At 42.9% G+C, this 23,983-nt stretch overlaps 3 protein-coding genes and 1 pseudogene across 9 annotated transcripts in view; 2 read left to right on the forward strand and 2 right to left on the reverse strand.

Moving 5' to 3' along the window:
• The window catches only part of LOC126595989 (probable LRR receptor-like serine/threonine-protein kinase At1g07650), a 29,867-nt gene extending 23,586 nt beyond the window's left edge, over nt 1–6,281 (reverse strand). The window contains exons 1-8 of one of the 2 annotated variants that reach the window (XM_050262395.1): nt 5,030–6,274; nt 4,725–4,769; nt 4,506–4,616; nt 4,310–4,423; nt 3,908–4,126; nt 3,710–3,825; nt 3,352–3,612; nt 3,077–3,259 (exon numbers count right to left, since the gene is read on the reverse strand). In XM_050262395.1, coding sequence (XP_050118352.1) covers nt 3,077–3,259; nt 3,352–3,612; nt 3,710–3,825; nt 3,908–4,126; nt 4,310–4,423; nt 4,506–4,616; nt 4,725–4,769; nt 5,030–5,726 — 1,746 coding nt within the window. In that variant the 5' untranslated portion in view covers nt 5,727–6,274. Of the gene's footprint in view, nt 1–3,076; nt 3,260–3,351; nt 3,613–3,709; nt 3,826–3,907; nt 4,127–4,309; nt 4,424–4,505; nt 4,617–4,724; nt 4,770–5,029 lie in introns of those variants that run through there. The other variant, XM_050262396.1, reaches the window with a different exon arrangement.
• Nucleotides 635–3,007, forward strand: LOC126595988 (U-box domain-containing protein 19-like; annotated as a pseudogene).
• Nucleotides 6,282–7,854: 1,573 nt separating the features above from the next.
• Nucleotides 7,855–10,024, forward strand: LOC126596015 (equilibrative nucleotide transporter 1-like). The gene is made up of 2 exons (XM_050262443.1): nt 7,855–8,619; nt 9,118–10,024. The coding sequence occupies exons 1-2, from the start codon at nt 8,085–8,087 to the stop codon at nt 9,846–9,848; spliced, it is 1,266 nt and encodes a 421-aa protein (XP_050118400.1). The 5' UTR covers nt 7,855–8,084; the 3' UTR covers nt 9,849–10,024.
• An 8,255-nt stretch (nt 10,025–18,279) lies between these two features.
• Nucleotides 18,280–23,359, reverse strand: LOC126596014 (RNA-binding motif protein 25-like). 6 transcript variants are annotated; one of them, XM_050262442.1, is made up of 9 exons: nt 22,726–22,874; nt 22,250–22,332; nt 22,002–22,106; nt 21,185–21,429; nt 20,935–21,087; nt 20,342–20,756; nt 19,560–20,240; nt 18,856–19,454; nt 18,280–18,731 (listed from the first exon to the last, which is right to left on the reverse strand). In XM_050262442.1, exons 4-9 carry the CDS (start codon nt 21,398–21,400, stop codon nt 18,480–18,482), a joined length of 2,316 nt encoding a protein of 771 aa, XP_050118399.1. In that variant the 5' UTR covers nt 21,401–21,429; nt 22,002–22,106; nt 22,250–22,332; nt 22,726–22,874; the 3' UTR covers nt 18,280–18,479. The 6 variants fall into 6 exon arrangements, with proteins under 6 accessions (XP_050118399.1, XP_050118398.1, XP_050118396.1 ...); XM_050262441.1 differs by lacking the exon at nt 22,002–22,106; XM_050262439.1 differs by having other exon boundaries at nt 21,185–22,106.
• Between the last annotated feature and the right edge of the window lie 624 nt (nt 23,360–23,983).

A 23,983-nucleotide genomic window follows, 5' to 3' on the forward strand; every position in this document is an offset into this window, starting at 1 on the left:
TCTTCAAGCTTAAAAATATTAATTTTTGGGTTAGTTTATGATTTTTAATTGTCATATTTCACTTAACAAATGATTTTTTTTATTAGTAAGATTGTTTTTAAGAATAGTAAGAGCTAATGGATGTTAAATAAACTCATCACTTTAACCAATATTATGTTTAATAGTAATACATTAAAACTTTCATACCACAAATGGTTCTTTATTTTATTCACTTGAAAGCTTTGAAGGCTAGAAACCTAGAAAACATAGCATAAAATTCTTGCTTCAAATCATTACATTCAAGTTTTTACTATTATATAACTTTATGTAGGTAAAATAGGATTAAAAATTTGATTTCGTAGTTATAATTTTAACTTAACCCACCCATCGAATAATTTCTAACTACGCCATTGAATAGTAAACGCGTCGCACTCCCATTAGCCTTCCCCAACTCGAAGCACTCTACGAAGCAGCCATTTTCCCAACACCCACGTGTCTCACAGGACACGTGTCGAACGGTGAACTCCCAAGTATGGAGCCCTCCGATCTCTCGCATACGTCGGCGACGCACAGACTTCCAACACGTGTCCCGTACTCATCCCCTTATATAAACTCACGGACGTCCTGAACCCAAACAAACAAACAAAAACCAAATCTGAGGATCGGACCTTTTCATCCGTTCTTTTCGATGATCCAAAGATCCAACGGTTCGGGTCGCAGGACTCTCACGTACCCGGCGGTTCATCCCCGCGAAGCCATAGCTCAGCAGACACTCCTGACGTCGCTCATCGCTCTCACCCGCAACATTTGCTCTTTCAAGTCGAAATTCATCGCCAGCAACGCCAGAAACGCCCGGGAAATTATCCGAAAAATCGGCTCGTACGGATTTTTTTCGAAGAAGTCCGAGACGGGTCGTTGGGTCTTCCGGCCTCCGCGGTTCTGAGCTTGTCGGAGCTCCACTTGGCCTTCCAGAAAGTTCAGTTCTTGCTGGAAGACTTGGCCCGGGACGACGCCCGGGTATGGATGCTGATGAATTCGAGTCGCGTGGCGAGTCAATTCCGTGTCCTGAGTCGGGCCATGGGTACGGCTCTCGATGTTCTCCCTCTCGGGTTGGTCAGCGCCGCCGTCGAGGTCAAGGAGCACGTGCTATTGGTGGCCAGGCAAGCGCGAAAGGCGGGGTATGAAGTCGACCCGGATGATATTCGGGTCGCGTCGGCGGTATGGTCCGTTTTGTCCGGGTTTGAGAAACGGGTCCTTCCGGGCGTGGGAGATTTGAAACGGGTTCTCGAGTTTCTCGGGATTAGGAAGTGGGGCAAGTGCGAGAAGCAAGTCAAGTTCTTGGATTCGGAAATTGGTCTCGAGAATTTGAGCGAGGAGAAGAGAGAGGTGGCATTGTTGAGCAGCCTGAAGGGGTTGATGTGCTACTGTCGATGTGTGTTGTTCGATGTTGTCGATGGGGAACCGGGTCGAAGATCCGAGACCAAATGCGGCGGCGACGGCGAGGCGGTGGGTTGCTTCAATTTAGAAGATTTCCGGTGCCCAATTTCGCTGGAAATCATGGCTGATCCGGTGACGGTAGCAACAGGGCAGAGTTACGATCGGTGCTCTATTGCGAAATCGTTCAGAGCTGACAATCTCATTTGTCCCAAGACAGGGGAGAAGCTCAAGAACACGGAAGTGGTGCCGAATTTGGCGCTGAAGAGGTTGATCCAGCAGCTCTGTTTCGAAAATGGTGGTGCGTTTGCTGATTCGGGTCGTCGAAATCTCGACATTGGGAGGGCTAGGCTTGCAGTTGCAGGGAGTTTGGCAGATGAGGGAGCCATGCAAATGGTGGCCGAGTTTCTTAATGGAAGGCTTGCGGTTGGGACAGTAGAAGAGCAGAACAAGAGCAGAACAAGGCTGCTTATGAAATCCGGCTTCTTACGAAAACAAGCATTTTTAACAGGTCTTGTTTGGTTGAAGCCGGTGTGGTTCCACATTTGTTGAAGCTGTTGTGTTCAGCTGATGCCATTGCATCCTTGCTAAATGTTTTGAAGTATTCGAAAAGCAAGGCCGTGATTGTCGAAAATGGGGGTCTGAATTTGATGGTAGGTGTGTTGGAGAAAGGTCTCAAATCAGAGGCTCGTCAGCATGCTGCTGGCACATTGTTTTATCTCTCTTCGACCGAGGAGTACAGGAGATTGATTGGAGAAAATGCAGATGCCATACCGGCTTTGATGGCGCTGATCAAGGATGGGACTGATAGAGCCAGGAAAAACGCATTGGTTGCGATTTTCGGGCTCCTCACACACCCTGCAAATCATAGGAGGGTGATAGCAGCAGGAGCAGTTCCTCTGCTCGTTCATGTCTTAACATTATTTGATAGTGAAGCTCTCGTCATGGATGCTCTGGCAATTCTGTCAACTCTCGCAGAGAAAGCTGATGGATCGATTGCAATTTTGCGTTGCAAACCATTGGATTCGATTGTGGGGATCCTGAACTCCTCCATTCCAAGGGCGGGGAAGGAGTTCTGTGTATCTCTGTTGCTTGCTCTTTGTGTAAATGGCAGCGGAGATGTGGTTGCTCTTCTGGCGAAGAGCCCTTCGCTTATGGGAACTTTGTATTCCCAACTCAGCGAAGGCACATCCCGAGCAAGCAAAAAGGCCAGTTCTCTCATCAGGGTCCTGCATGAGTTCCATGAAAGGTCATCCGGCTCAATCTCTCCGGTTCTTCCACAAGAGCGATTCGTTCACGTTAGGTAACCCCGAATATTAGTGGGGCGAATTACATGACTTGATTCTTTTCAGGCCCTCCTGTAAATCCAGGGTCCTGTGTATATATCGTGTTATTTTAGTTTGATTTTCTTCTGGTTTGGTTTCGTTATTGGCTTGGTTTTTCCAAGAGCTAATGACTGTATGTATGATATGATCAGCTTCTATTTTTTTCAACGAAGCTTTGTCCAAAATCATTGTTATATTGCAATGTATTGTAATTGTTTTACCATTTAAAATCACTAATAAATCATTCATGATTGTTTCAATATACAAAACTAGCTGCTCGAGTTTCTCCGATTTCCAGCCTTGATTGGTAGGGTAAAAGAAGCCGACTGTTTTTGGGTTCAGATATCAAGTGCCCTTTCGAGTTTTGATACCACTTGCTCCATGCTTGGCCTCTGCAGCTTTAGTCCTGTGCACGACAAAGCTAGGTTGAACACAAGGTCAAAAGCTTCTACCGAATACTCCCCGTTAAGTTTGGGATCTGCGAATTCTGTTACATCACCGCCTTTTGTGAGAGCCCTTGCCTGAAGAACAAAGACACGGAACATAAGAAGCCGAATCAGGGACTCGAAATAGTTTTGCCAATATGTGGGGAAAAAAGTACGAACTTTGTTACCATTTTACTAAGAGGCATTGGTTTGTTTGAGTTTAGATTGATGACCCTGCGCCCTGAGATAAGTTGCAGAAGAACTATTCCGAAACTGTAGACATCTCCTGAAGCATTTACGCGGTGATTCTTTCGGTACTCAGGATCAACATAACCGAATGTGCCTCTCACTTCTGAGCTCACATGAGACTGTCCCAAGTCCATAACTTTAGATAACCCGAAGTCTGACAGTTTCGCTTGAAAGTTTTCATCAATGAGAATGTTTGTTGGCTGCCAGTTGGGAACGCGACAAGAAAGGAACTTTGATGAAATGAGTGGCAAAGGAACAGCTACAGAGGCGGCTTAAAGAAAGAAAATATATTCCTACCTTGATATCACGGTGAACAATGCAGCCTCCCGGATAAGTGTGCAGAAACCAAAGGCCCCTAGCACTGTCAATCGCAAGCTCGAGTCTCGTTCTCCATGGCAGATTTTTATCTTTACCTGCAATCGGCTTTGATTGAATGGGCTTTCCGAATGATGAAAATGCTAGAGAAAATCTACGCGAATGGAAATGGAAACTTACCAAATAGCCACTCCGAAAGGTTCCCATTTTGACACAGTTCATAGACCAGGAAATATTCTTCTACATCCTCACAAGAGCCAAGCAAAGCTACAAGGTTTGGATGTCTAACATCAGAAAGGCTCGTTACTTCGCGGATGAATGTTTCAACAGATCCATCGTTGATTATGTGCTTCACTGCAACATGTTTCCCATTTGATAGTATGCCTTTATATACCTTTCCTGGAAATATTATCAGATGGTATCAGAAAGGAAACTTTGGATTAACTACATAAAAACTACCCAAACAATATGGCCATTTTCGAGTCGCTTCTGCACTACTCAACATATTCAAACTCATATCCGAACTTACGGAAACCCTACATAAAACTAACCAATTTTCTTACTGTTCTGGAAGATTCTTACCAGCTCCTCCTTGCCCAATGAAGTTGACTGCGCTTAGATTGTCGGTTGCTGAATAGATTTCCTTGCTTGATATCTTAAGGCTGACGGATTCTTCAGACAGTAAATCATTTGATGCTGTCCAGTAAAACAAGGTCAGCAACAATTCACAATTGTTATGTTAATTTTTCGTAAGATATGAAACTTGTTGCAGAAATACCATCTTTTCGAGCTAAAATACTCTCATGAGTCCTTTTTCTGCATACGGTCCATGTTGCAATGAGAATTATTGCTGTAATTCCTGCCACACCTCCACATAGAATCCACAGACCTGACATTCTCATGAAATTAATGAAAACACCATCATGACTGACCTTAAAAAAAAACTGCCAGCGATTTCCCATTCATGGTTGTGCTGACAATTAGTAAGTTAGATTACCTGTTCTCAAGTTTACACCCGTACTTCCTGAACTTCTCTGCACATCTGCAACAGAAGCAAAGGCGATACTCAGCTCCAGTTTAGGGTCTGTTTGGGACTGCTTCTAAAAGGGCTAAAAGAATTTTCTTACAACCAAAAGCATTTCTGACTATTGTTTCTAAATCCACTCAGTAAAAGCGCTTGTGAGTTAATAGCAGAAGTGCTTCCTACGGAAGCAGTCCAACAGTTAAACAAAATGATACAACTTACTGTTGTAAAAAATGCAGACATGAAATAGTATCAGTTTCTTTCTTGACAGCCTATACCTTCTGAAAGTTTCTGATCCCCAAGGCATTCATACAGTGCTGTAACCCAATTCTTATCATCAATCCTCCTGCTTGTTAAAGTTACCAAAACTGCAAAACCACAAATATCAGCTTCAAGTTTTGACGACGATGACTCATTTTCCGACGATGCCACAATCTCTTCCCACCTTCTCAGACATGCAATACAAGCCTGATCCTGCTCGGACTTTTCGCCCGTGCCCAAAAGCTTACAATCTTCATCTAAATTTTCCAATGTGTTCCTCAGATTGTCGAAAACATCTACTTTCGTGTAGTCAGAGCATCCGCCTGCTCCACTTGTTAGCTTGTCAATTCCACAACTCAAAACATCATCTTTAATACCCTTCATTGAAATTAAGCAGTTTGTCTGCTCTGTCGAGTTTAAGAAGAGCTGCACTGTCCGGGGTGCCCTGTGCCCCGTCCGGTTTGCCCTGTGCCCCAAGGCGTATAAGTAATCACCAAAAGCAGCTCCGCAACAATTGCTGATAAATCCACCCCAATTTCCTTCTTCACAACTCGTGCCGCGCCACGCTGAAGAGTCTTGAACATCAAGGACACACTTAATATCTGGGGTTTGTGAGAAGGAAAAATTTAAGGCGCTGAGGAATAGAAAGAGTACTATCGGTTTGTGATATTTCATTGGATTAAGACGATGGAAATTCAACAGAAGTTTGGCCATGGAGGGTGGTTTTTAAGGATCATAAACAAAAGGGTAGATTTAGATGCCAGAATTATGCCCCCCTTAAACCGTCCCCGGGAGGATTATGTGTTCTTAGTGCTTGTGTTTCTGTGACGAACGGATGCTCAAAAACTTCAAACTTGGTATCTGGAATGATTTCAGAATCTAATAGGATTAATCATTGGCTTGGATATCTATCTTTCAGAAGAGACGGCTGTCACATATAAATTTATCTGCAAACTTATATACAAAATATATATGTACGTATGCATATATATATATATATATATATATACATACATATATATATATATATAGAGAGAGAGAGAGAGAGAGAGAGAGAGAGAGAGAGAGAGAGTGTGTTTGGAGTTATTTGAAGTTGGAAGAAGGCAAACAAGGCAAATGGCTGTGAGGTGATGCAGAAGAGAGAAAGCTGGTGTGTGTGAGATAGCTCTGTCGTGCCATGTATTATGCAGGCTAATCTAAACAAGATTAGCATTTTGTTAATCAAACAATTAGCTAAGAATCAATCAAACCACAATATCTTATTGATATAAATAAAGAGTAATGCCGAATGTAGAAATCTTGAGAGCGATTTCTGAAGTTGGTTGTTAAGAATTTAAGGGATGACAAACCAATGGGACAAAACGCATGGTACGTTTCTCCAGCTAATCAAGCTCATTGGAGGTCAAAATTTCATTTAAAAATGATGGAAGGCCGGTTGGAATGAATACAATAAACTTAACCTAAGAATCGAGAAAACCCTGTGTAGGGACAACCGATCATGTCTTCTCCCAAAAAATAATAGCAGCCCTTATGTATTTTGGTCTCACTTGACCTCACGCTAGTCTCACCCAATATGAGAGTTTCCCTAATCAGAGAGCTCTACGGCCCTACCTAAGATTTCCTTCTCAAAGACAGATGTTGCACTCAAGATGAAGATTCTTAACTTCAGTTCTAAAGGTCAATTTTCAAAATTGAGACTTTGAGCTGGTGTATGATCATATCTCTCTGGTTTGACAAGCATACATTTATCACCCAAAGAATATCATTTAATAGCAGAAAATTACTTTGTAAAAGTCGCAATTCCAAAACACACTATCTTCTAAGAACTGTTTGACTTGATGAAGATCACAAATGCGATAAATTTTATGCCACACAAACACCAGCAGTTATGCAATTTGGACACCTAAAATTAGATAAGTCAATTCAGAGTGCCAAATGGGAACGTCCCCCTCAAGTTGGAGAGGTTTTTCAGTGTGTCAAAATACAAGGCATAACAACACATATTATACAATTCAAGAGATACTTGAAAAGAATTTTTTTTTACAACTATACAATAACATATGATATTCTGCCCTGTATTCCGGCCATAGTGATAATTCTCACTCCAAATCAACCTTCTTGCTATCATTGGTTGGGCTCTATTTTTTTATTTCTTTTTAATTTTTTTTGTCAGGTCATGAGACTCGGGACTCATTCTTGGGGCCCCAAGTTATTGGGCTCTAAATCAACAACCCTGTCCTCTTCCTTTCTTTTTTAATCAATGATGAAGATCCGAGCCATAATCCTCCACCTCTAATGTAAAATTCGTTGCGTATTAAACCAAATATGGAGACTGAATTCTTTCAACATCAAGAATTGAAAAGAAAAGCACTATTAGACTAAGAGCTACTTGATTCTGTATTTTCAATTTCGTTAGTACTGCATTCGTTTTTTAATAAAGATACACATCCTGCCTAAAAATATTTACCCGCTTAGGGTTCAAATTTTTTATTCTGGTAACAAAAAATTTAGTGGGGATTAGTTAATTTTCACCACCAGAGCCAAGACATACCCACAACTTTGAGAGAGAAGGACTTACACGTGACACCTAATTGCCACTGCCACTGATATAGATTCACGTAGAAATTTACAAATCACGCACCAACGGTTGGCAACGAAACTCAAATTTTAGTGAAACGACACATAAGGTTTTACCTTATCAACCGAGCCAACCATCGTTTGCAAGAGACCAAATTCTTCACCTACAACACTATCTTAAAAAAGAAGTGTGCTTACAAGTTTACAACCCAAAACCTAGTTGCCTTAATAAAAAAAGCACATCCCTTCAAACTCCCACAAAAGAAGGAAGAAGCACATGACATTTGGTTACGTCTCAAATCTCAATTCAATAATTGGAGACTAAAACGACAACGTCTCATTCCGCCTTCACCTCCAACAGTCCTACCAAATCTCCATCGCCAAAAATATCTTCCCTGAATCCAAGAGCAAAACTCAAAGATCTGAGCTTTCTCAGCTGATCCAATCCCTCAACCCGAACCCGGAAACCCATTGCGAAACATCCACCAATTTCCGATGGGTTTCAATGCCAAAACCGCCGACGAAAATTCTGAGGCCAGCCTCCTGCTCCCCACCGTAACCGCCGCCGCACCTAATAAAATCCCAAAGGACTCCTTCCACTTGGCCTATATCATCTACTTCACACTGGGTCTCGGCTACCTCCTCCCATGGAACGCGTTCATCACAGCCGTCGATTACTTCGCCTACCTCTACCCAGATGCCAGCGTCGACCGTATATTCTCCGTCGTGTACATGGTGGTGGGCCTCTTCTGCCTCCTCCTGATAATCTTCTACTCCCACATGTCCGAAGCCTATGTCCGGATCAATGTGGGCCTGGGCCTCTTCGTCGTTTCGCTGCTAGTCGTTCCCCTCATGGATGTGTTTTACATCAAGGGTCGGGTCGGGTTGTACGACGGGTTTTACGTGACGGTTGCGGCGGTTGCACTTTCCGGCGTGGCGGATGCATTGGTCCAAGGCTCGCTCATTGGGGCGGCTAGTGAGTTGCCCGGAACTTATATACAAGCCATTGTGGCCGGGACTGCTGGTTCAGGTAAAACTCCCTGCTCTTTGGATTTTCCGGTCGACTTTGGATTTTCAATTTTTGGGTTTTCTCTTTGTTTGATTTTGGTTTCTGGGCATTGTTTCATTCTCTGAATTAAATTCTGATTTTAGTTAATCCCAGTTGACCTTCTTTGATTTTCTGAATCTCTGTGTAATCTGAATGGCCGTTTGGGAAACTCTTCTGGTCATAAGCGCTTCTGCTAGAAGTGCTTTTAATGGATACACATTGAAATTGTTATTGAAAGTTTAACTGCATTCTGGAAAAGCACTTGGAAGTCTGCAGAAAACCTTCTCCATGGAGGCCTGTTTTCCTACCAAATGTAGTTAGAAACGCTTTCGATTGTCATAAGCACTTTTAGGTCTCTATGGAAGTATCAAATGAAAATTTCATTGCTGAAGCATATTAATTTTTTCTGCTCTAGGTTACTGGTTATGAGTTCATCAGAGTTTCCCAATAGGTCTTTCCAAATTTTGGATGATTTTACAGGAGTCGTCGTTTCTGCTCTAAGGATCGTAACCAAGGCTGTATATCCACAAACTGCCGAGGGCCTGAGGAAAAGTGCTAACCTTTACTTCGCCGTCGGGATAGTCATTATTGTCATATGCATTGTTTTCTACAATGTGGCACCAAGGATTCCGGTGATGAAGTATTATGCAGATTTGAAGGTTCAGGCTGTAAACGATGAGACAGAAGAGAAGGGTCCGCTGACCGTGACTGTTTTGAGATCAACTCTGTGGCACGTAGTCGATAGAGTCAAGTGGTATGGAATTAGCATCCTCCTCATCTATATCGTGACTTTGTCGATATTCCCGGGATACATTACCGAAGACGTGCATTCTCAGATTCTTAAGGATTGGTACCCAATCATCCTTATCGCCGGCTACAACGTGTTTGATCTCGTTGGCAAGTCTCTGACTTCTGTGTATCTCCCCAGAAGTTCCAAGGTTGCAATCGGCAGTACAGTTGTGCGATTGCTCTTCTTTCCTCTCTTCTACGGGTGCTTGCACGGCCCCAAATTCTTCCGAACAGAGATTCCAGTGACGATACTAACTTGCCTTTTGGGACTCACTAACGGCTACTTGACCAGTGTGTTGATGATTTTGGCTCCCAAAGTTGTCCAATTACAACATGCCGAGACCGCCGGGATCGTGATCGTGCTGTTCTTGGTTCTGGGGTTGGCTGCTGGCTCAGTTGTATCTTGGTTCTGGGTCATCTGATTGCTCAGCAAATTGCGTACATACTAAAAACTCTAAAACCTGCTATTGCCGAGATCCCACTGCTGGCTCAGTTGTTTTTCTGTATAGCTTTGTAATTCTACTGTTAATAATATTTTCTTAAACATGGATTATGAAATGTAAATGGTTGATTATCAATTTGTTCATCTTTATGTAAACCTGAATTTGAATCGGATACCATGCTAACTGCTAAAGATGTGATTTTCGCACTCCGTTTTCTCGGTATGTGATTTTCGCACTCCGTTTTCTCGGTAAACCAAAGGAAGATCAAGGAACAAAAACAAAGGGAGAAGCGTAGAATGGGAAAGCGGGAGTGTGAATCAAATCACACCCTCGGATTGAAAACAAAAATAATACGCACCGGTGCTTGGAGTTCTTAAAAGAGAATAACAGAGGTGTAATGGTTGGAAGGGTTCCCCGGTCATGCACTGCAAAATACAATGGCCTGAATGAAAGTACCAGTATACAACAACAACAACAACAACAAAGCCTTTTCCCACTAAGTGGGGTCGGCTATATGAATCCTAGAACGCCATTGCGCTCGGTTTTGTGTCATGTCCTCCGTTAGATCCAAGTACTCTAAGTCTTTTCTTAGAGTCTCTTCCAAAGTTGTCCTAGGTCTTCCTCTACCCCTTCGGCCCTGAACCTCTGTCCCGTAGTCACATCTTCGAACCGGAGCGTCAGTCGGCCTTCTTTGCACATGTTCAAAATCACCGGAACCGATTTTCTCTCATATTTCCTACAATTTCGGCTACTCCTACTTTACCTCGGATATCCTCATTCCCAATCTTATCCTTTCTCGTGTGCCCACACATCCCACGAAGCATCCTCATCTCCGCTACACCCATTTTGTGTACGTGTTGATGCTTCACCACCCAACATTTTGTGCCATACAACATCGCTAGCCTTATTGCCGTCCTATAAAATTTTCCCTTGAGCTTCAGTGGCCTACGACGGTCACACAACACGCCGGATGCACTCTTTCCATCCAGCTCGTATTCTATGGTTGAGATCTCCATCTAATTCTCCGTTCTCTTGCAAGATAGATCCTAGGTAGCGAAAACGATCGCTTTTTGTGATCTTCGCTAGATTGCTCCGGTCATTAGTGTGGATAAGTATATAAATGGATAGAGATAGGAAAGCAAACACAAGATGTACGTGGTTCACCCAGATTGGCTACGTCCACGGAATAGAAGAGTTCTCATTAATTGTGAAGGGTTTACACAAGTACATAGGTTCAAGCTCTCATTTAGTGAGTACAAGTGAATGATTTAGTACAAATGACATTAGGAAATATTGTGGGAGAATGATCTCGTAGTCACGAAACTTCTAAGTATCGGAGTGTGGTGTCGTCTTGACTTGCCTTATCTGTCTCATAGGTAGATGTGGCATCTTCTCTGGAAGTACTCTTCCTCCATCCAGGGGTGGTATCTTTAACTGGTGGAGATGCACAAGGTAATGTATCAATTTCACTTGAAGCTTACTTGTAGTTTCAGGCTTGGTCAAGCGCGATACAAACCATGTAGTAGGAGTCCCCCAAGTCGCCGAGCTAGGGGGTCTGCTGAAAGAGGTGACAGACAAGGTAAGCAATCAGAGCTCCGACTGATTGTTCACCTTCTCCCCATCTTGCAGCAGCATGAAGGATAAAGAGAAGAAAAATGAGAAGAGATGATATGAGATACTTTTGCTTTTGAAGAAGTAACTTTCCACAGGCTTATTCTTGAACTGAGCTGGAGGGTTTTCTGGTTTCCTCCAGAGTATAAGGCCGACTGAAGAATTTGAGGGTCAAAACAAGTCCATCAAATCTAGAGTACGTTCCACCCTGCTGATATGGGATACTTTTGCTTTTGACAGAGTAATGAATGTATCGGCACGTGTGCTGTTACGCTTGTCTCCACATGCTTCCTTGTATCCTTCGCACTTGCCCTATCTGTTCCTCAAGCAGATGCGGAATCTTCCCTGGAAACATAAGATGTTGAAGATGAGTACTCGAGAGCAATGCCAGGTAAGTAATCAGGTAAGGGGTTCCAGGCAGTCAGTTCCTGGCTGGGAGCTTGATTCCAAGTGCTGACTGATTGCTCTCTTTCTCCTTGTCTTGCAGGTAAAAACAAGGCCAAAAGAAAAGACAGGGAAAAAGCATGATATGGGATACTCTTGCTTTTAACCCTGATGATATGAGATATTCTTGCTCTAGTATAGCTTGTTTGCAGAGGTATTATCGGGAGGAAAGAAAGCTGAATATTTCGAAAGGCTTCGTTGGGAGTGCCCTCTCAGATATGATGAAGGGTTGAGCATTTTTGCAGGTCTGCCTGTCCGTTGGGGATGGAGGTCGACATATATAGGAGTCTCCCTAACAACAAGTAGTAATGCTATTCCTTTACCCTGCTTGGTCATAGCACGGTAGTGGGAGCTGCCAGTTTCACATGTTTTAACTCTGTCAGAGCACTTTGAAAAAGTGGTCTGTGGTATCTGGCTCTCGAGATTCGGAGAACGATGCCTCTTCGATTTTTGAGAAAGCAATCATGCTGGGGGTATGACTCTCGAGATTCGGAGAGCAGTGTCTCTTCGATTTTTGAGGAAGTAATCATGTTGGGAGTCTGGCTCTCGAGATTCGGAGGGCGGTGCCTCTTCGATTTTGGAGCAAGCAATCTTGTTGGGAGTGTTGTCTCGAATGTGAGTAAAGGTTGGGCATGTTTGCTAGTCTACCTTGCCACGAAGCACAAAGGTTGACACACAGGGACTTTCCAATTATCCAGCAATGGTACTGTTCCTTTACCCTCTCTTCGATTTTGAGAAAGTAGTCATGTTGGGAGTCTGGCTCTCGAGATTCGGAGGACGGTGCCTCTTCGATTTTGGAGCAAGCAATCTTATTGGGAGTGTTTTCTCGAATGTGAGTAAAGGTTGGGCATGTTTGCTAGTCTACCTTGCCACGAAGCACAGAGGTTGACACACAGGGACTTTCCAATTATCCAGCAGTGGTACTGTTCCTTTACAGTTGTGGGTAATAATATGGTAGCTAGACCTTCAAAATTTATGTGTCTAAACTTTTGTTAGTGCTGTTTCTTTGCTATTCTTTTACCTTTCTTGGTCAGAGCGATGTAGTGGGAGCTGCAAGCTTCACGTGCTCAACTTTGGCAGGGAACTTTGGCAAAGTTATTTGTGGTACCCATGAGCTATTGTTGCGTGTGGGAAGTGGGTGATTGAACAGTAAGATTCATGTGCTTTCTACTTCACCAGAAGTCTTCGACAGAATGCCCATAATTTCTGCAAAGCTGAGTGTGCGTGTGACAGGTGCTGACAAGGCTAGAAAAGTAGGTGCCTCTTCGATTTCTGAGATCGGCCCTCGTGGTCTCTGAGCAGCCCAGCTTTTGAGAAAGCGAGCGCCTCTTCGATTGATTCGGAGAACGATGCCTCATCGATTTTTGAGAAAGCAATCATGCTGGGGGTCTGGCTCTCGAGATTCGGGGAGCAGTGTCTCTTCGATTTTTGAGAAAGTAATCATGTTGGGAGTCTAGCTCTCGAGATTCGGAGGGCGGTGCCTCTTCGATTTTGGAGCAAGCAATCTTGTTGGGAGTGTTTTCTCGAATGTGAGTAAAGGTTGGGCATGTTTGCTAGTCTACCTTGCCACGAAGCACAGAGGTTGACACACAGGGACTTTCCAATTATCCAGCAATGGTACTGTTCCTTTACCCTCTCTTCGATTTTTAAGAAAGTAGTCATGTTGGGAGTCTGGCTCTCGAGATTCGGAGGACGGTGCCTCTTCGATTTTGGAGCAAGCAATCTTATTGGGAGTGTTTTCTCGAATGTGAGTAAAGGTTGGGCATGTTTGCTAGTCTACCTTGCCACGAAGCACAGAGGTTGACACACAGGGACTTTCCAATTATCCAGCAGTGGTACTGTTCCTTTACCCTTGTGGGTAATAATATGGTAGCTAGACCTTCAAAATTTATGGGTCTAAACTTTGTTAGTGCTGTTTCTTTGCTATTCTTTTACCCTTCTTGGTCAGAGCGATGTAGTGGGAGCTGCAAGCTTCACGTGCTCAACTTTGGCAGAGAACTTTGGCAAAGTTATCTGTGGTACCCATGAGCTATTGTTGCGTGTGGGAAGTGGGTGATTGAACAGTAAGATTCATGTGTTTTCTACTTCCCCAGAAGTCTTTGACAGAATGCCCATAATTTCCGCAAAACTGAGTGTGCGTGTGACAGGTGCTGACAAGGCTGGAAAAGGCTGGAAAAGTAGGTGCCTCTTCGATTTCTGAGATCGGCCCTCGTGGTCTCTGGGGAGCCCAGCTTTTGAGAAAGCGAGCGCCTCTTCGATTTTTGAGATCGGCCTTCGTGGTCTTTGAGCAGCCCAACTTTTGAGAAAGCAAACGCCTCTTCGATTTCTGAGATCAACCCTCGTGATCTCTAAGCAGCCCAGCTTTTGAGAAAGCAAACGCCTCTTCGATTTCTGAGCAGGCGCCTCTTCGATTTCTGAAGCTTCGTCGAGTGCAGATTTTTATAGGGGCTGGCATTAAGTTCCAAAGCACACTTGAATCTCCACCAGTAGAAGCTTCATTCTTGCACTTCTAAGATCTTGATTTGTCCGACCTCTTCTCTCTTCAACACCTTTGAAAATGTCTGGCCCCTCCGACCGTCGTTTTGACTTGAACCTTGTTGAAGAGGCAGCCCCGCCTTCTCCAGACAACATATGGCGCCCATCCTTCGTCTCCCCTACTGGTCCTCTTACCGTTGGGGATTCCGTGATGAAGAATGATATGACCGCTGCGGTGGTGGCCAGGAACCTTCTCACTCCCAAAGATAACAGACTACTTTCCAAACGGTCTGATGAGTTAGCTGTTAAGGATTCGCTGGCTCTCAGTGTTCAGTGTGCAGGTTCTGTGTCTAATATGGCCCAACGCCTATTTGCTCGAACCCGCCAAGTTGAATCATTGGCGGCTGAAGTGATGAGTCTCAAACAGGAGATTAGAGGGCTCAAGCATGAGAATAAACAGTTGCACCGGCTCGCACATGACTATGCTACAAACATGAAGAGGAAGCTTGACCAGATGAAGGAAACTGATGGTCAGGTTTTACTTGATCATCAGAGATTTGTGGGTTTGTTCCAAAGGCATTTATTGCCTTCGTCTTCTGGGGCTGTACCGCGTAATGAAGCTCCAAATGATCAACCTCTGATGCCTCCTCCTTCTAGGGTTCTGTCCAGTACTGAGGCTCCAAATGATCCCCCTCCGGTGCCTTCTCTTTCTGGGGCTCTACCGACTGCTGAGACTTCTCCTAAGCAACCTTTGTGAAGGCTCCCTCTTGTGTGCTTATTTTGACTCATGTATATGTACATATTTGTAGCTTATCGGGGATATCAATAAATAAGCTTTCCTTCATTTCAACGTATTGTGTTAAATACACCAAAGTCTTCTTCGCTAAGTTCTTTGAATTTTCTTTTGTTAAAGCTTGTATGTTGAAGCTTTCTGAGTGGAGCATGTAGGTTGGGGTAGTGTTCCCTTAATTTCCCGAGTGAGGAAAACTTCTCAGTTGGAGACTTGGAAAATCCAAGTCACTGAGTGGGATCGGCTATATGAATCTTAGAACGCCATTGTGCTCGATCCTGTGTCATGTCCTTCGTTAGATCTAAGTACTCTAAGTCTTTTCTTAGAGTCTCTTCCAAAGTTTTCCTAGGTCTTCCTCTACCCCTTCGGCCCTGAACCTCTGTCCCATAGTCGCATCTTCTAATCGGAACGTCAGTAGGCCTTCTTTGCACATGTCCAAACCACCGTAACCGATTTTCTCTCATCTTTCCTTCAATTTCGGCTACTCCTACTTTACCCCGGATATCCTCATTCCTAATCTTATCCTTTCTCGTGTGCCCACACATCCAACGAAGCATCCTCATCTCCGCTACACCCATTTTGTGTACGTGTTGATGTTTCACCGCCCAACATTCTGTGCCATACAGCATCGCCGGCCTTATTGCCGTCCTATAAAATTTTCCCTTGAGCTTCAGTGGCATACGGCGGTCACACAACACGCCGGATGCACTCTTCCACTTCATCCATCCAGCTTGTATTCTATGGTTGAGATCTCCATCTAATTCTCCGTTCTTTTGCAAGATAGATCCTAGGTAACGAAAACGGTCGCTCTTTGGTATTTCTTGATCTCCGATCCTCACCCCTAACTCGTTTTGACCTCCATTTGCACTGAACTTGCACTCCATATATTCTGTCTTTGATCGGCTTAGGCGAAGACCTTTAGATTCCAACACTTCTCTCCAAAGGTTAAGCTTTGCATTTACCCCTTCCTGAGTTTCATCTATCAACACTATATCGTCTGCGAAAAGCATACACCAAGGAATATCATCTTGAATATGTCGTGTTAACTCATCCATTACCAACGCAAAAAGGTAAGGACTTAAGGATGAGCCTTGATGTAATCCTACAGTTATGGGAAAGCTTTCGGTTTGTCCTTCATGAGTTCTTACGGCAGTCTTTGCTCCTTCATACATATCCTTTATAGCTTGGATATATGCTACTCGTACTCCTTTCTTCTCTAAAATCCTCCAAAGAATGTCTCTTGGGACCCTATCATACGCTTTTTCCAAATCTATAAAGACCATGTGTAAATCCTTTTTCCCATCTCTATATCTTTCCATCAATCTTCGTAAGAGATAGATTGCCTCCATGGTTGAGCGCCCTGGCATGAACCCGAATTGGTTGTCCGAAACCCGTGTCTCTTGCCTCAATCTATGCTCAATGACTCTCTCCCAGAGCTTCATTGTATGACTCATTAGCTTAATACCCCTATAGTTCATGCAATTTTGTACGTCACCCTTATTCTTGTAGATAGGCACCAAAGTGCTCATTCGCCACTCATTTGGCATCTTCTTCGTTTTCAAAATCCTATTGAAAAGGTCAGTGAGCCATGTTATACCTGTCTCTCCCAAAAGTTTCCACACTTCGATTGGTATATCGTCTGGGCCTATTGCTTTTTTATGCTTCATCTTCTTCAAAGCTACAACCACTTCTTCCTTCCGGATTCGACGATAAAAAGAGTAGTTTCTACACTCTTCTGAGTTACTCAACTTCCCTAAAGAAGCACTCATTTCATGTCCTTCATTGAAAAGATTATGAAAATAACCTCTCCATCTGTCTTTAACCGCGTTCTCTGTAGCAAGAACCTTTCCATCCTCATCCTTGATGCACCTCACTTGGTTTAGGTCCCTTGTCTTCTTTTCCCTTGCTCTAGATAGTTTATAGATATCCAACTCTCCTTCTTTGGTATCTAGTCGTTTATACATATCGTCGTAAGCCGCTAACTTAGCTTCTCTGACAGCTTTCTTCGCCTCTTGCTTCGCTTTTCTATACCTTTCACCATTTTCATCAGTCCTCTCCTTGTATAAGGCTTTACAACATTCCTTCTTAGCCTTCACCTTTGTTTGTACCTCCTCATTCCACCACCAAGATTCCTTTTGGTGTGGGGCAAAGCCCTTGGACTCTCCTAATACCTCTTTTGCTACTTTTCGGATACAACTAGCCATGGAATCCCACATTTGGCTAGCTTCCCCCTCTCTATCCCACACACATTGGGTGATTACCTTCTCTTTGAAAATGGCTTGTTTTTCTTCTTTTAGATTCCACCATCTAGTCCTTGGGCACTTCCAAGTCTTGTTCTTTTGTCTTACTCTTTTGATATGTACATCCATCACCAACAAGCGATGTTGATTAGCCACGCTCTCTCCTGGTATAACTTTGCAATCCTTACAAGTTATACGATCCCCTTTCCTCATTAGAAGAAAATCTATTTGTGTTTTTGACGACCCACTCTTGTAGGTGATCACATGTTCTTCTCTCTTCTTAAAGAAGGTGTTGGCTAAGAAGAGATCATATGCCATTGCAAAATCCAAGATAGCTTCCCCATCCTCGTTTCTCTCCCCAAAACCATGGCCACCATGAAAACCTCCATAGTTGCCTGTCTCCCTGCCCACGTGTCCATTTAAATCTCCTCCTATAAATAACTTCTCCGTCTGAGCAATTCCTTGCACCAAGTCTCCAAGATCTTCCCAAAATTTCTCCTTCGAACTCGTATCCAACCCTACTTGAGGTGCGTACGCACTAATCACATTGATAAGTTCTTGTCCTATTACAATCTTGATTGCCATGATTCTATCTCCTACCCTCTTGACATCTACAACATCTTGTACCAAGGTCTTGTCCACGATGATGCCAACACCGTTTCTCGTTCTATTTGTGCCCGAATACCAAAGTTTAAACCCTGAGTTTTCTAGATCCTTTGCCTTACTACCAACCCACTTAGTTTCTTGTAGGCACATAATATTTATCCTTCTCCTCACCATAACTTCCACTACTTCCATAGATTTTCCCGTTAAGGTTCCTATATTCCACGTTACAAACAACCCACAAGAGTGAGGAAACAAAACAGCGGGCGTTAATAGCTTATGGAGCAAAATGTATTGTGAAGCAACACAAACAGAAAGAATTTAGTTTAGCTTTGACGGCCATCTATGCTATCCATCCTAGGTAACGACGCTGGAGGCCAAAGGACGTATTATGCTAACAAGACTCGGGTCTACAGCAGCAAAAGTACAACTGACAAGAGAAAACTATTAAGTTCTTGTTCTTGAAGCCAGACCTGTCTCGACCTTCTTAATTTCAAAGATGAGCATCCTCCACATCTTGAGAACAAACATTTCGGCTTCTTCGTCTAAAATGGATTGAAGCAGCTGTAGCATGCGTTCTGCTCCAACATGTTCCTGAGTACTAGATACAATGTAATCTACCAGTGTGGTCTCTTCCTCTCCCAGGAATTCCGTAATCTTCTTCGAAATCCATGGTCTCATGCGTTCATGTAGTGCATGCTGTGAAAGCAGAACACATCAGACATTAGTACGAGCAGTTATTAGACTATTTGAATGAATGATCACCAGGAAGCAAATCTTGCAAGTTTAAACAAAATAATTTAAAATCATGGGCTGTGCTTACATGTTCATAAATAGCCCAATTTATTTCATAGGAGAATAATTCCTCCTTTGTCTTTGGAATCATATCGATCAGTTGTTTTGCATCCAAAAGCTTCTTATTATCCTTTGTCCTTGGTTTATTCATCGCATGGTCTCGATCCGTATCACGGTCAATAGTCTTCTCCCTGTGCTCATCTCTAGTCCGATTAGAGTCATCACCATTCTGGTCCCTATCCCGGTGGCTTGACCTATCATTAGAACGTCTACTTCTTTCCTTCTCTGTAACTGGCTTCTCTTCTTTAGAACTAGCATTTGATATTCGCTTTGCGAATTCAGCCGCTGCAGCCAAATTTGATGGAGCTGTCCCAGAAATTGGTTGGACAGCCTGTAGTTCTTCGGTTGAATAATCAATGGGAACCAGGGGCCTCATTTTTTTGTCCTTGTGTGCATCATCATCCTCCTCATTGAAAACAGAAGGAACAGCGGTACGTTTTCCAGAACCCAGTAGGCCAAAACCCAACTTCTTTGCTGGGGCACTGCCACTCTGCTGCGGTTCTGATGCAGAAACTGATGTCATGGTTGACTCATCATCACTGTTACCATTTTGTAAAGTCCCATCACCTGTCGCATCAAAGTCAACGACATGAACAAAAAGGAAAAGAAAAGGGAAAAGAGGGCAAAAGAAAACTACGATAAAAGCAATAAATAACTTCCCGAGTAATTTACCTATATGATTCTCATGACCAGAATCACCCCCATTATCCTGTTCAGTTGCCTTATCTTTCAGTTGCACACCGAATTCTTCAGCCAAAGCAGCTTTTTCGCTTCCATTTGCAACATGGCCAGATGAATCCCTCAATGCATCTCTCTCTTGCTGCAGCTGCTTTTCCTCTTCAGCCCTCCCTTTAGCATCAGCAATTTCTTCTTCCTCTTTCTGCCTGTCAGCTAAGTCTTCTTCTTTCTCCCGTAGTCTCCTCTTTCTCTTCTCCTCCAACACACTTCTCCTCCATTTTTTTCTGGAATCTTCATCCTCATCATCTTCTTCATAAATTATCTCTTTCCTCCGTTTGCGTTCCCTCTCTTTCTCCCTCTCCTTCTCATACTGCCTCTGTTTCTCTTTCTCCCTTTCCCTATACTCCCAATCTTTGAGACATTTTTCATACTGATGCTCAGCATCCTCCAGTTTTCTCCTTTGCTCCTTCTCCTTCCGTACCCGTTCTCGCTCTGTTTCTCTTTCGTATCTTTCAATCTCACGCTCCTTTTCCCGTTTCATATCTCGCTCATTGTCTCTGCTCCTCCGATCTTGCTTTCTGCTCCTATCATGTGAGCTTGTTTGAGGGCTCCCCTGCTCGCTTGTTGTTTTGTTGTCACTAGTTATCTCTTCATCAATTTTTTCTTCATAAGCATCTGAAAAGTTAAAGTACCAACTATAAGTGTAACAACAAACTGCCACTAATAAATGACTCTAAACAACTTCTTTGCTTATTGAGTACAAACATGAGACTTACCATTTCTCGTTATATCAACATCAGAGTCTCCATCCCTTGATTTAGCTGGCAGCGCTGAGTTTGAATTCCTAGTACCATCACCAGGGGCTGGTGTAGGTGGCGGAGGAGGGAGAGGTTTGTTTTTTATTCTCTCCTCTATCAAACTTGTAAGCTTCTCCATAGCCTCCCGGTCAGCTTCCTTGTCTTCGTCAGTCACAATACCAAAATTGGCAGGGTCATTTTCTTTGTTACTCGAATTACCATCTTCCTCCTTTGAGTATTGTACAGAAGGATTTGAAGGTACAATCTTCTCAACGTCTAGTGCACTTCCATCACCTTTCTCAGCTGCTTCAGCTTCTTTGAGCTTCTTTGAGTTTTCAGTCTTCTTTTTAACAACCCTCTCCAGATACTCTCTTGTTGCTTGATTAACATTTAACTGTTTATGTTTACAACATCAAATATAAAGAGATAAATATAAGCAAAGTTGAACGCGCGGAGAAGTATATATGGCATGATTACTAAGGAAGGCCGTGAGATTTTCCATTGCACCATAATGACAATGACAAAAAAACACAATTAAACTGACAAATTATCTAATTAGAATCACGACATACAACAAGGTCCTGCCCATCAATGCTCAAATTAGTGAGAAGACGCAATGCCCGAAGAACCCCTTCAGCAGATTCAAATTCGCAGAACCCAAAGCGCCTAGGAGTACCATCTGTGGGATCTTGAGCACGTTTCCAACTCTTGACAGGTCCACACAACTTCACAAAAGGTAAACCATTAGAAGTCAACTTACATAACAAAACAGTGGGAAAATTGATAAAGAACAACAGAAATCGCAGTAATTTGACAGCACACCTGGAGGAGATATTTCATAAATTCATTGTCCACCGTTGGTGCTATCTTCCCAACATAAACAGTGGTTTGTGGTTTCTCAGCTGGAGTGACAATAGGAAGAATCGGCCTAACAACAGGAGGGATAATTGGGCGAACTCCAGGAATCCCAGGAACAGGGGCACGCTGAAGCAAACCAGTTGCTCCCGGTGGGCGTGGAGGAAACGGGGTCCGAATCATTGGATGATATGAAGGATAACGAGGAAGTCCTACAAAAACACAAATAAATATCTTGCAAATATGTCAGAGAACGCTTATGAACTGGATCCAATGATAGATAGGTGACCCTCCCCAAGCTAAACAGATGTATGAAATACAGTATGACTCTAAATAATGACTTTTGTTACCACACATTAAAAGCATATTATAGATGGCAGCACAGGCATAGCAACTACCACCAGCTGAACAGATAACCTGAAGGAAACATTAAGAAGCAGCATCGTGTTCATAAACCATGAATGAATAAATTGTGCTTACCTTGCACATCCACTTAGACCAAAGTAGCCTTCTCAAGTAAAATAAAACCTCCAACATCTCATGCATATAGGGGTTGATGAGAATTAAACATACTTGATATACCGACAGTTTAATTCATCTCAAAAGGTTAGCAGTATGCAATGCAGCATGAGAACATTAGAAGATTAAAAACAAAATTTTAACAAACATGCACAAATAAACACATGATTAGATGTCTAAATGTATATATAAATAGATTGATTGATTGTCAGATGAATGGATGATGGACATATATATGTATCTATGGATAGAAAGACTTCAGTACCTTAGAACACAAGGGCAATGAGCACTCAGTTGCAAACATGGTCTGCTTCTGGCAATTCATAAACCCATGAAAGGGAAAGTATCCTTAAAATTACCAGAAAGCATCCTACTCAAATAAACACGACATAGTAATGTAACTTTAGCATGACAAACTGAACAGTAAAATTTTCCGAATTTTGGGAATATTCATTTATATTTTGAACTCCAGACCAACTTGAGCTTGAATAAAACTTCAAAATATGTGCATACCAAAAAAGGAGTTGTAGATGGGGGGTTCTCAAAGCAATATGAAGCAAGCCTTCCAACCTTTCTCACCGAATTCAATCAAGACACTGTACGAGAAAACATCCTGTCATCGATACCCTCAATCTAACACACTACACTAACTTTTCTGAACAAACTCCGAACTCTGCTTTAGCAAACTCTTCCCACTGTATTATACCATTAGTCTTAATTTGATTGCTATCCGTAGATTAAACAAAGTTATTTACTTTTCACTTTTTCGAGACAAAAACCAAAAGCTTGATGCACTCAAGCAATTCCGTGTGGCACATTAATCAACTGGACCTAAGTATTTCTTGAACAACACACACCAAAACAGCACCAAGCAATTGAAATACGAGAACCAACAATATATACAAATATTTGGAATTGAATTGAAATTGAATAGCAGAAAAAAAACATACGAAATAACTAAGTGATTACAGAGAGAAGCAAAAACCCACCAGGTAAGGCGCCTTGGGGAGCACCAGTGGACATGGGTGCGTATCCATTAGGCATCGGTGCGTACGGTCTCATAGGCTGCATCTGGTAATGCATCATATTCTGCGGGGCCGATGACGGCGGGGGCACACCAGGAGCCATCGGAGCTCCGGAGCTCACACCAGGCGGCTGGACACCGGGGATTTGATAATTCGGATTGGGCACACCGGGGTTCGGTATTGGAGTGAACTGTGGAACCGGCCGGAAAGACGGCGCGACCGGCGGTAAGGCGCCGGAAACCTGTTGTGGCGCGAAGGAGATCGAAGGATATGACGGTGGAGGCGGCAGAGATACTAGAGGCGGATTCGAATCAGGGTTTACGGTGATAGGTGTGGATGATAACGACGATGATTGTGATGGTGGTGGTGGTGGTGGTGGTGTGCTGGAGGCGGGTACGGGATCAGGTTGGTTAGATTGGGGATTAGGGTTACCGGATTGGGGATTGGACAGTGGGTTTGTGGCGGGAGAAGAAGGAGCGTCCGCCATGGCTAGAAAGAATTGAAATCTGCGGGTGAATTTTTGCTGTTTTTGTGCCCTAGGAGAGAGAAACAAGGAGAGGGAGAGCGACAGAGAGAACAAGGGAAGGGTTTATGTACGAATTACAATAGTTTGCGTTCGGGAAGAAGTAAAAAATTTGTTAGATTAGCAGTATACGTGTCGCCCCTCTATTGGCCAACAAAACTCAAAAGAACATATAGGCCTTAATTCTTGGGAGTATTTTTGCTCAACACAAAAACTATGGTGTAATAATTAATCGTCTTATATGTGTCATTTCAAAATTATATTTTAGTGTGTATAGGACCTGTGATAATATATCACGTGTTATTATATTTTAAGTAGATTTTACAGATTTTACATTATTGCAACATGATATGACATAAAATTCACACTTTTTAGGTCCCCACTTGACTTTGTGTAGATGTTTTGACATCCAATTTATATATTTCATTAGGTTGATTGTGGATAACCGTTAACTAATGACGTTATAAGTATAGGTCACACATGTAAAACATTTGTGTATTTTCTATGGAATGACTACTACATTCAGAAGGCACGCATAAGACTAAATGGTTGATCAGATAATTAGCCAAATAAAATGTGTAAATTGACCGATGTCAAAAGAATTAAATCACAATCGTCTCAATGTTTAAACAATAAGATTTAATTTGGTTTACAATAATTCGATTTTTAGCTAAAGTCGAAAACAAAATGAAAGTTACT

The sequence above is a fragment of the Malus sylvestris genome, chromosome 13, assembly GCF_916048215.2.
Source record: "Malus sylvestris chromosome 13, drMalSylv7.2, whole genome shotgun sequence".
In the NCBI taxonomy this organism is placed as follows: domain Eukaryota; kingdom Viridiplantae; phylum Streptophyta; class Magnoliopsida; order Rosales; family Rosaceae; genus Malus; species Malus sylvestris.

Bases quoted from the DNA above. Each gene is read 5' to 3' on its own strand.
- LOC126596014 (XM_050262437.1), bottom strand. From the start codon at position 23,248: ATGGCGGACGCTCCTTCTTCTCCCGCCACAAACCCACTGTCCAATCCC. The intron at 19,455-19,559 runs GTAAATTACTCG...TTGATGCGACAG, and splicing joins TGGTCATGAGAATCATATAG to GTGATGGGACTTTACAAAAT. The intron at 18,732-18,855 runs GTAAGCACAGCC...CTGCTTTCACAG, and splicing joins ATTGGGCTATTTATGAACAT to CATGCACTACATGAACGCAT.
- LOC126596015 (XM_050262443.1), top strand. From the start codon at position 8,085: ATGGGTTTCAATGCCAAAACCGCCGACGAAAATTCTGAGGCCAGCCTC. The intron at 8,620-9,117 runs GTAAAACTCCCT...ATGATTTTACAG, and splicing joins GGCCGGGACTGCTGGTTCAG to GAGTCGTCGTTTCTGCTCTA.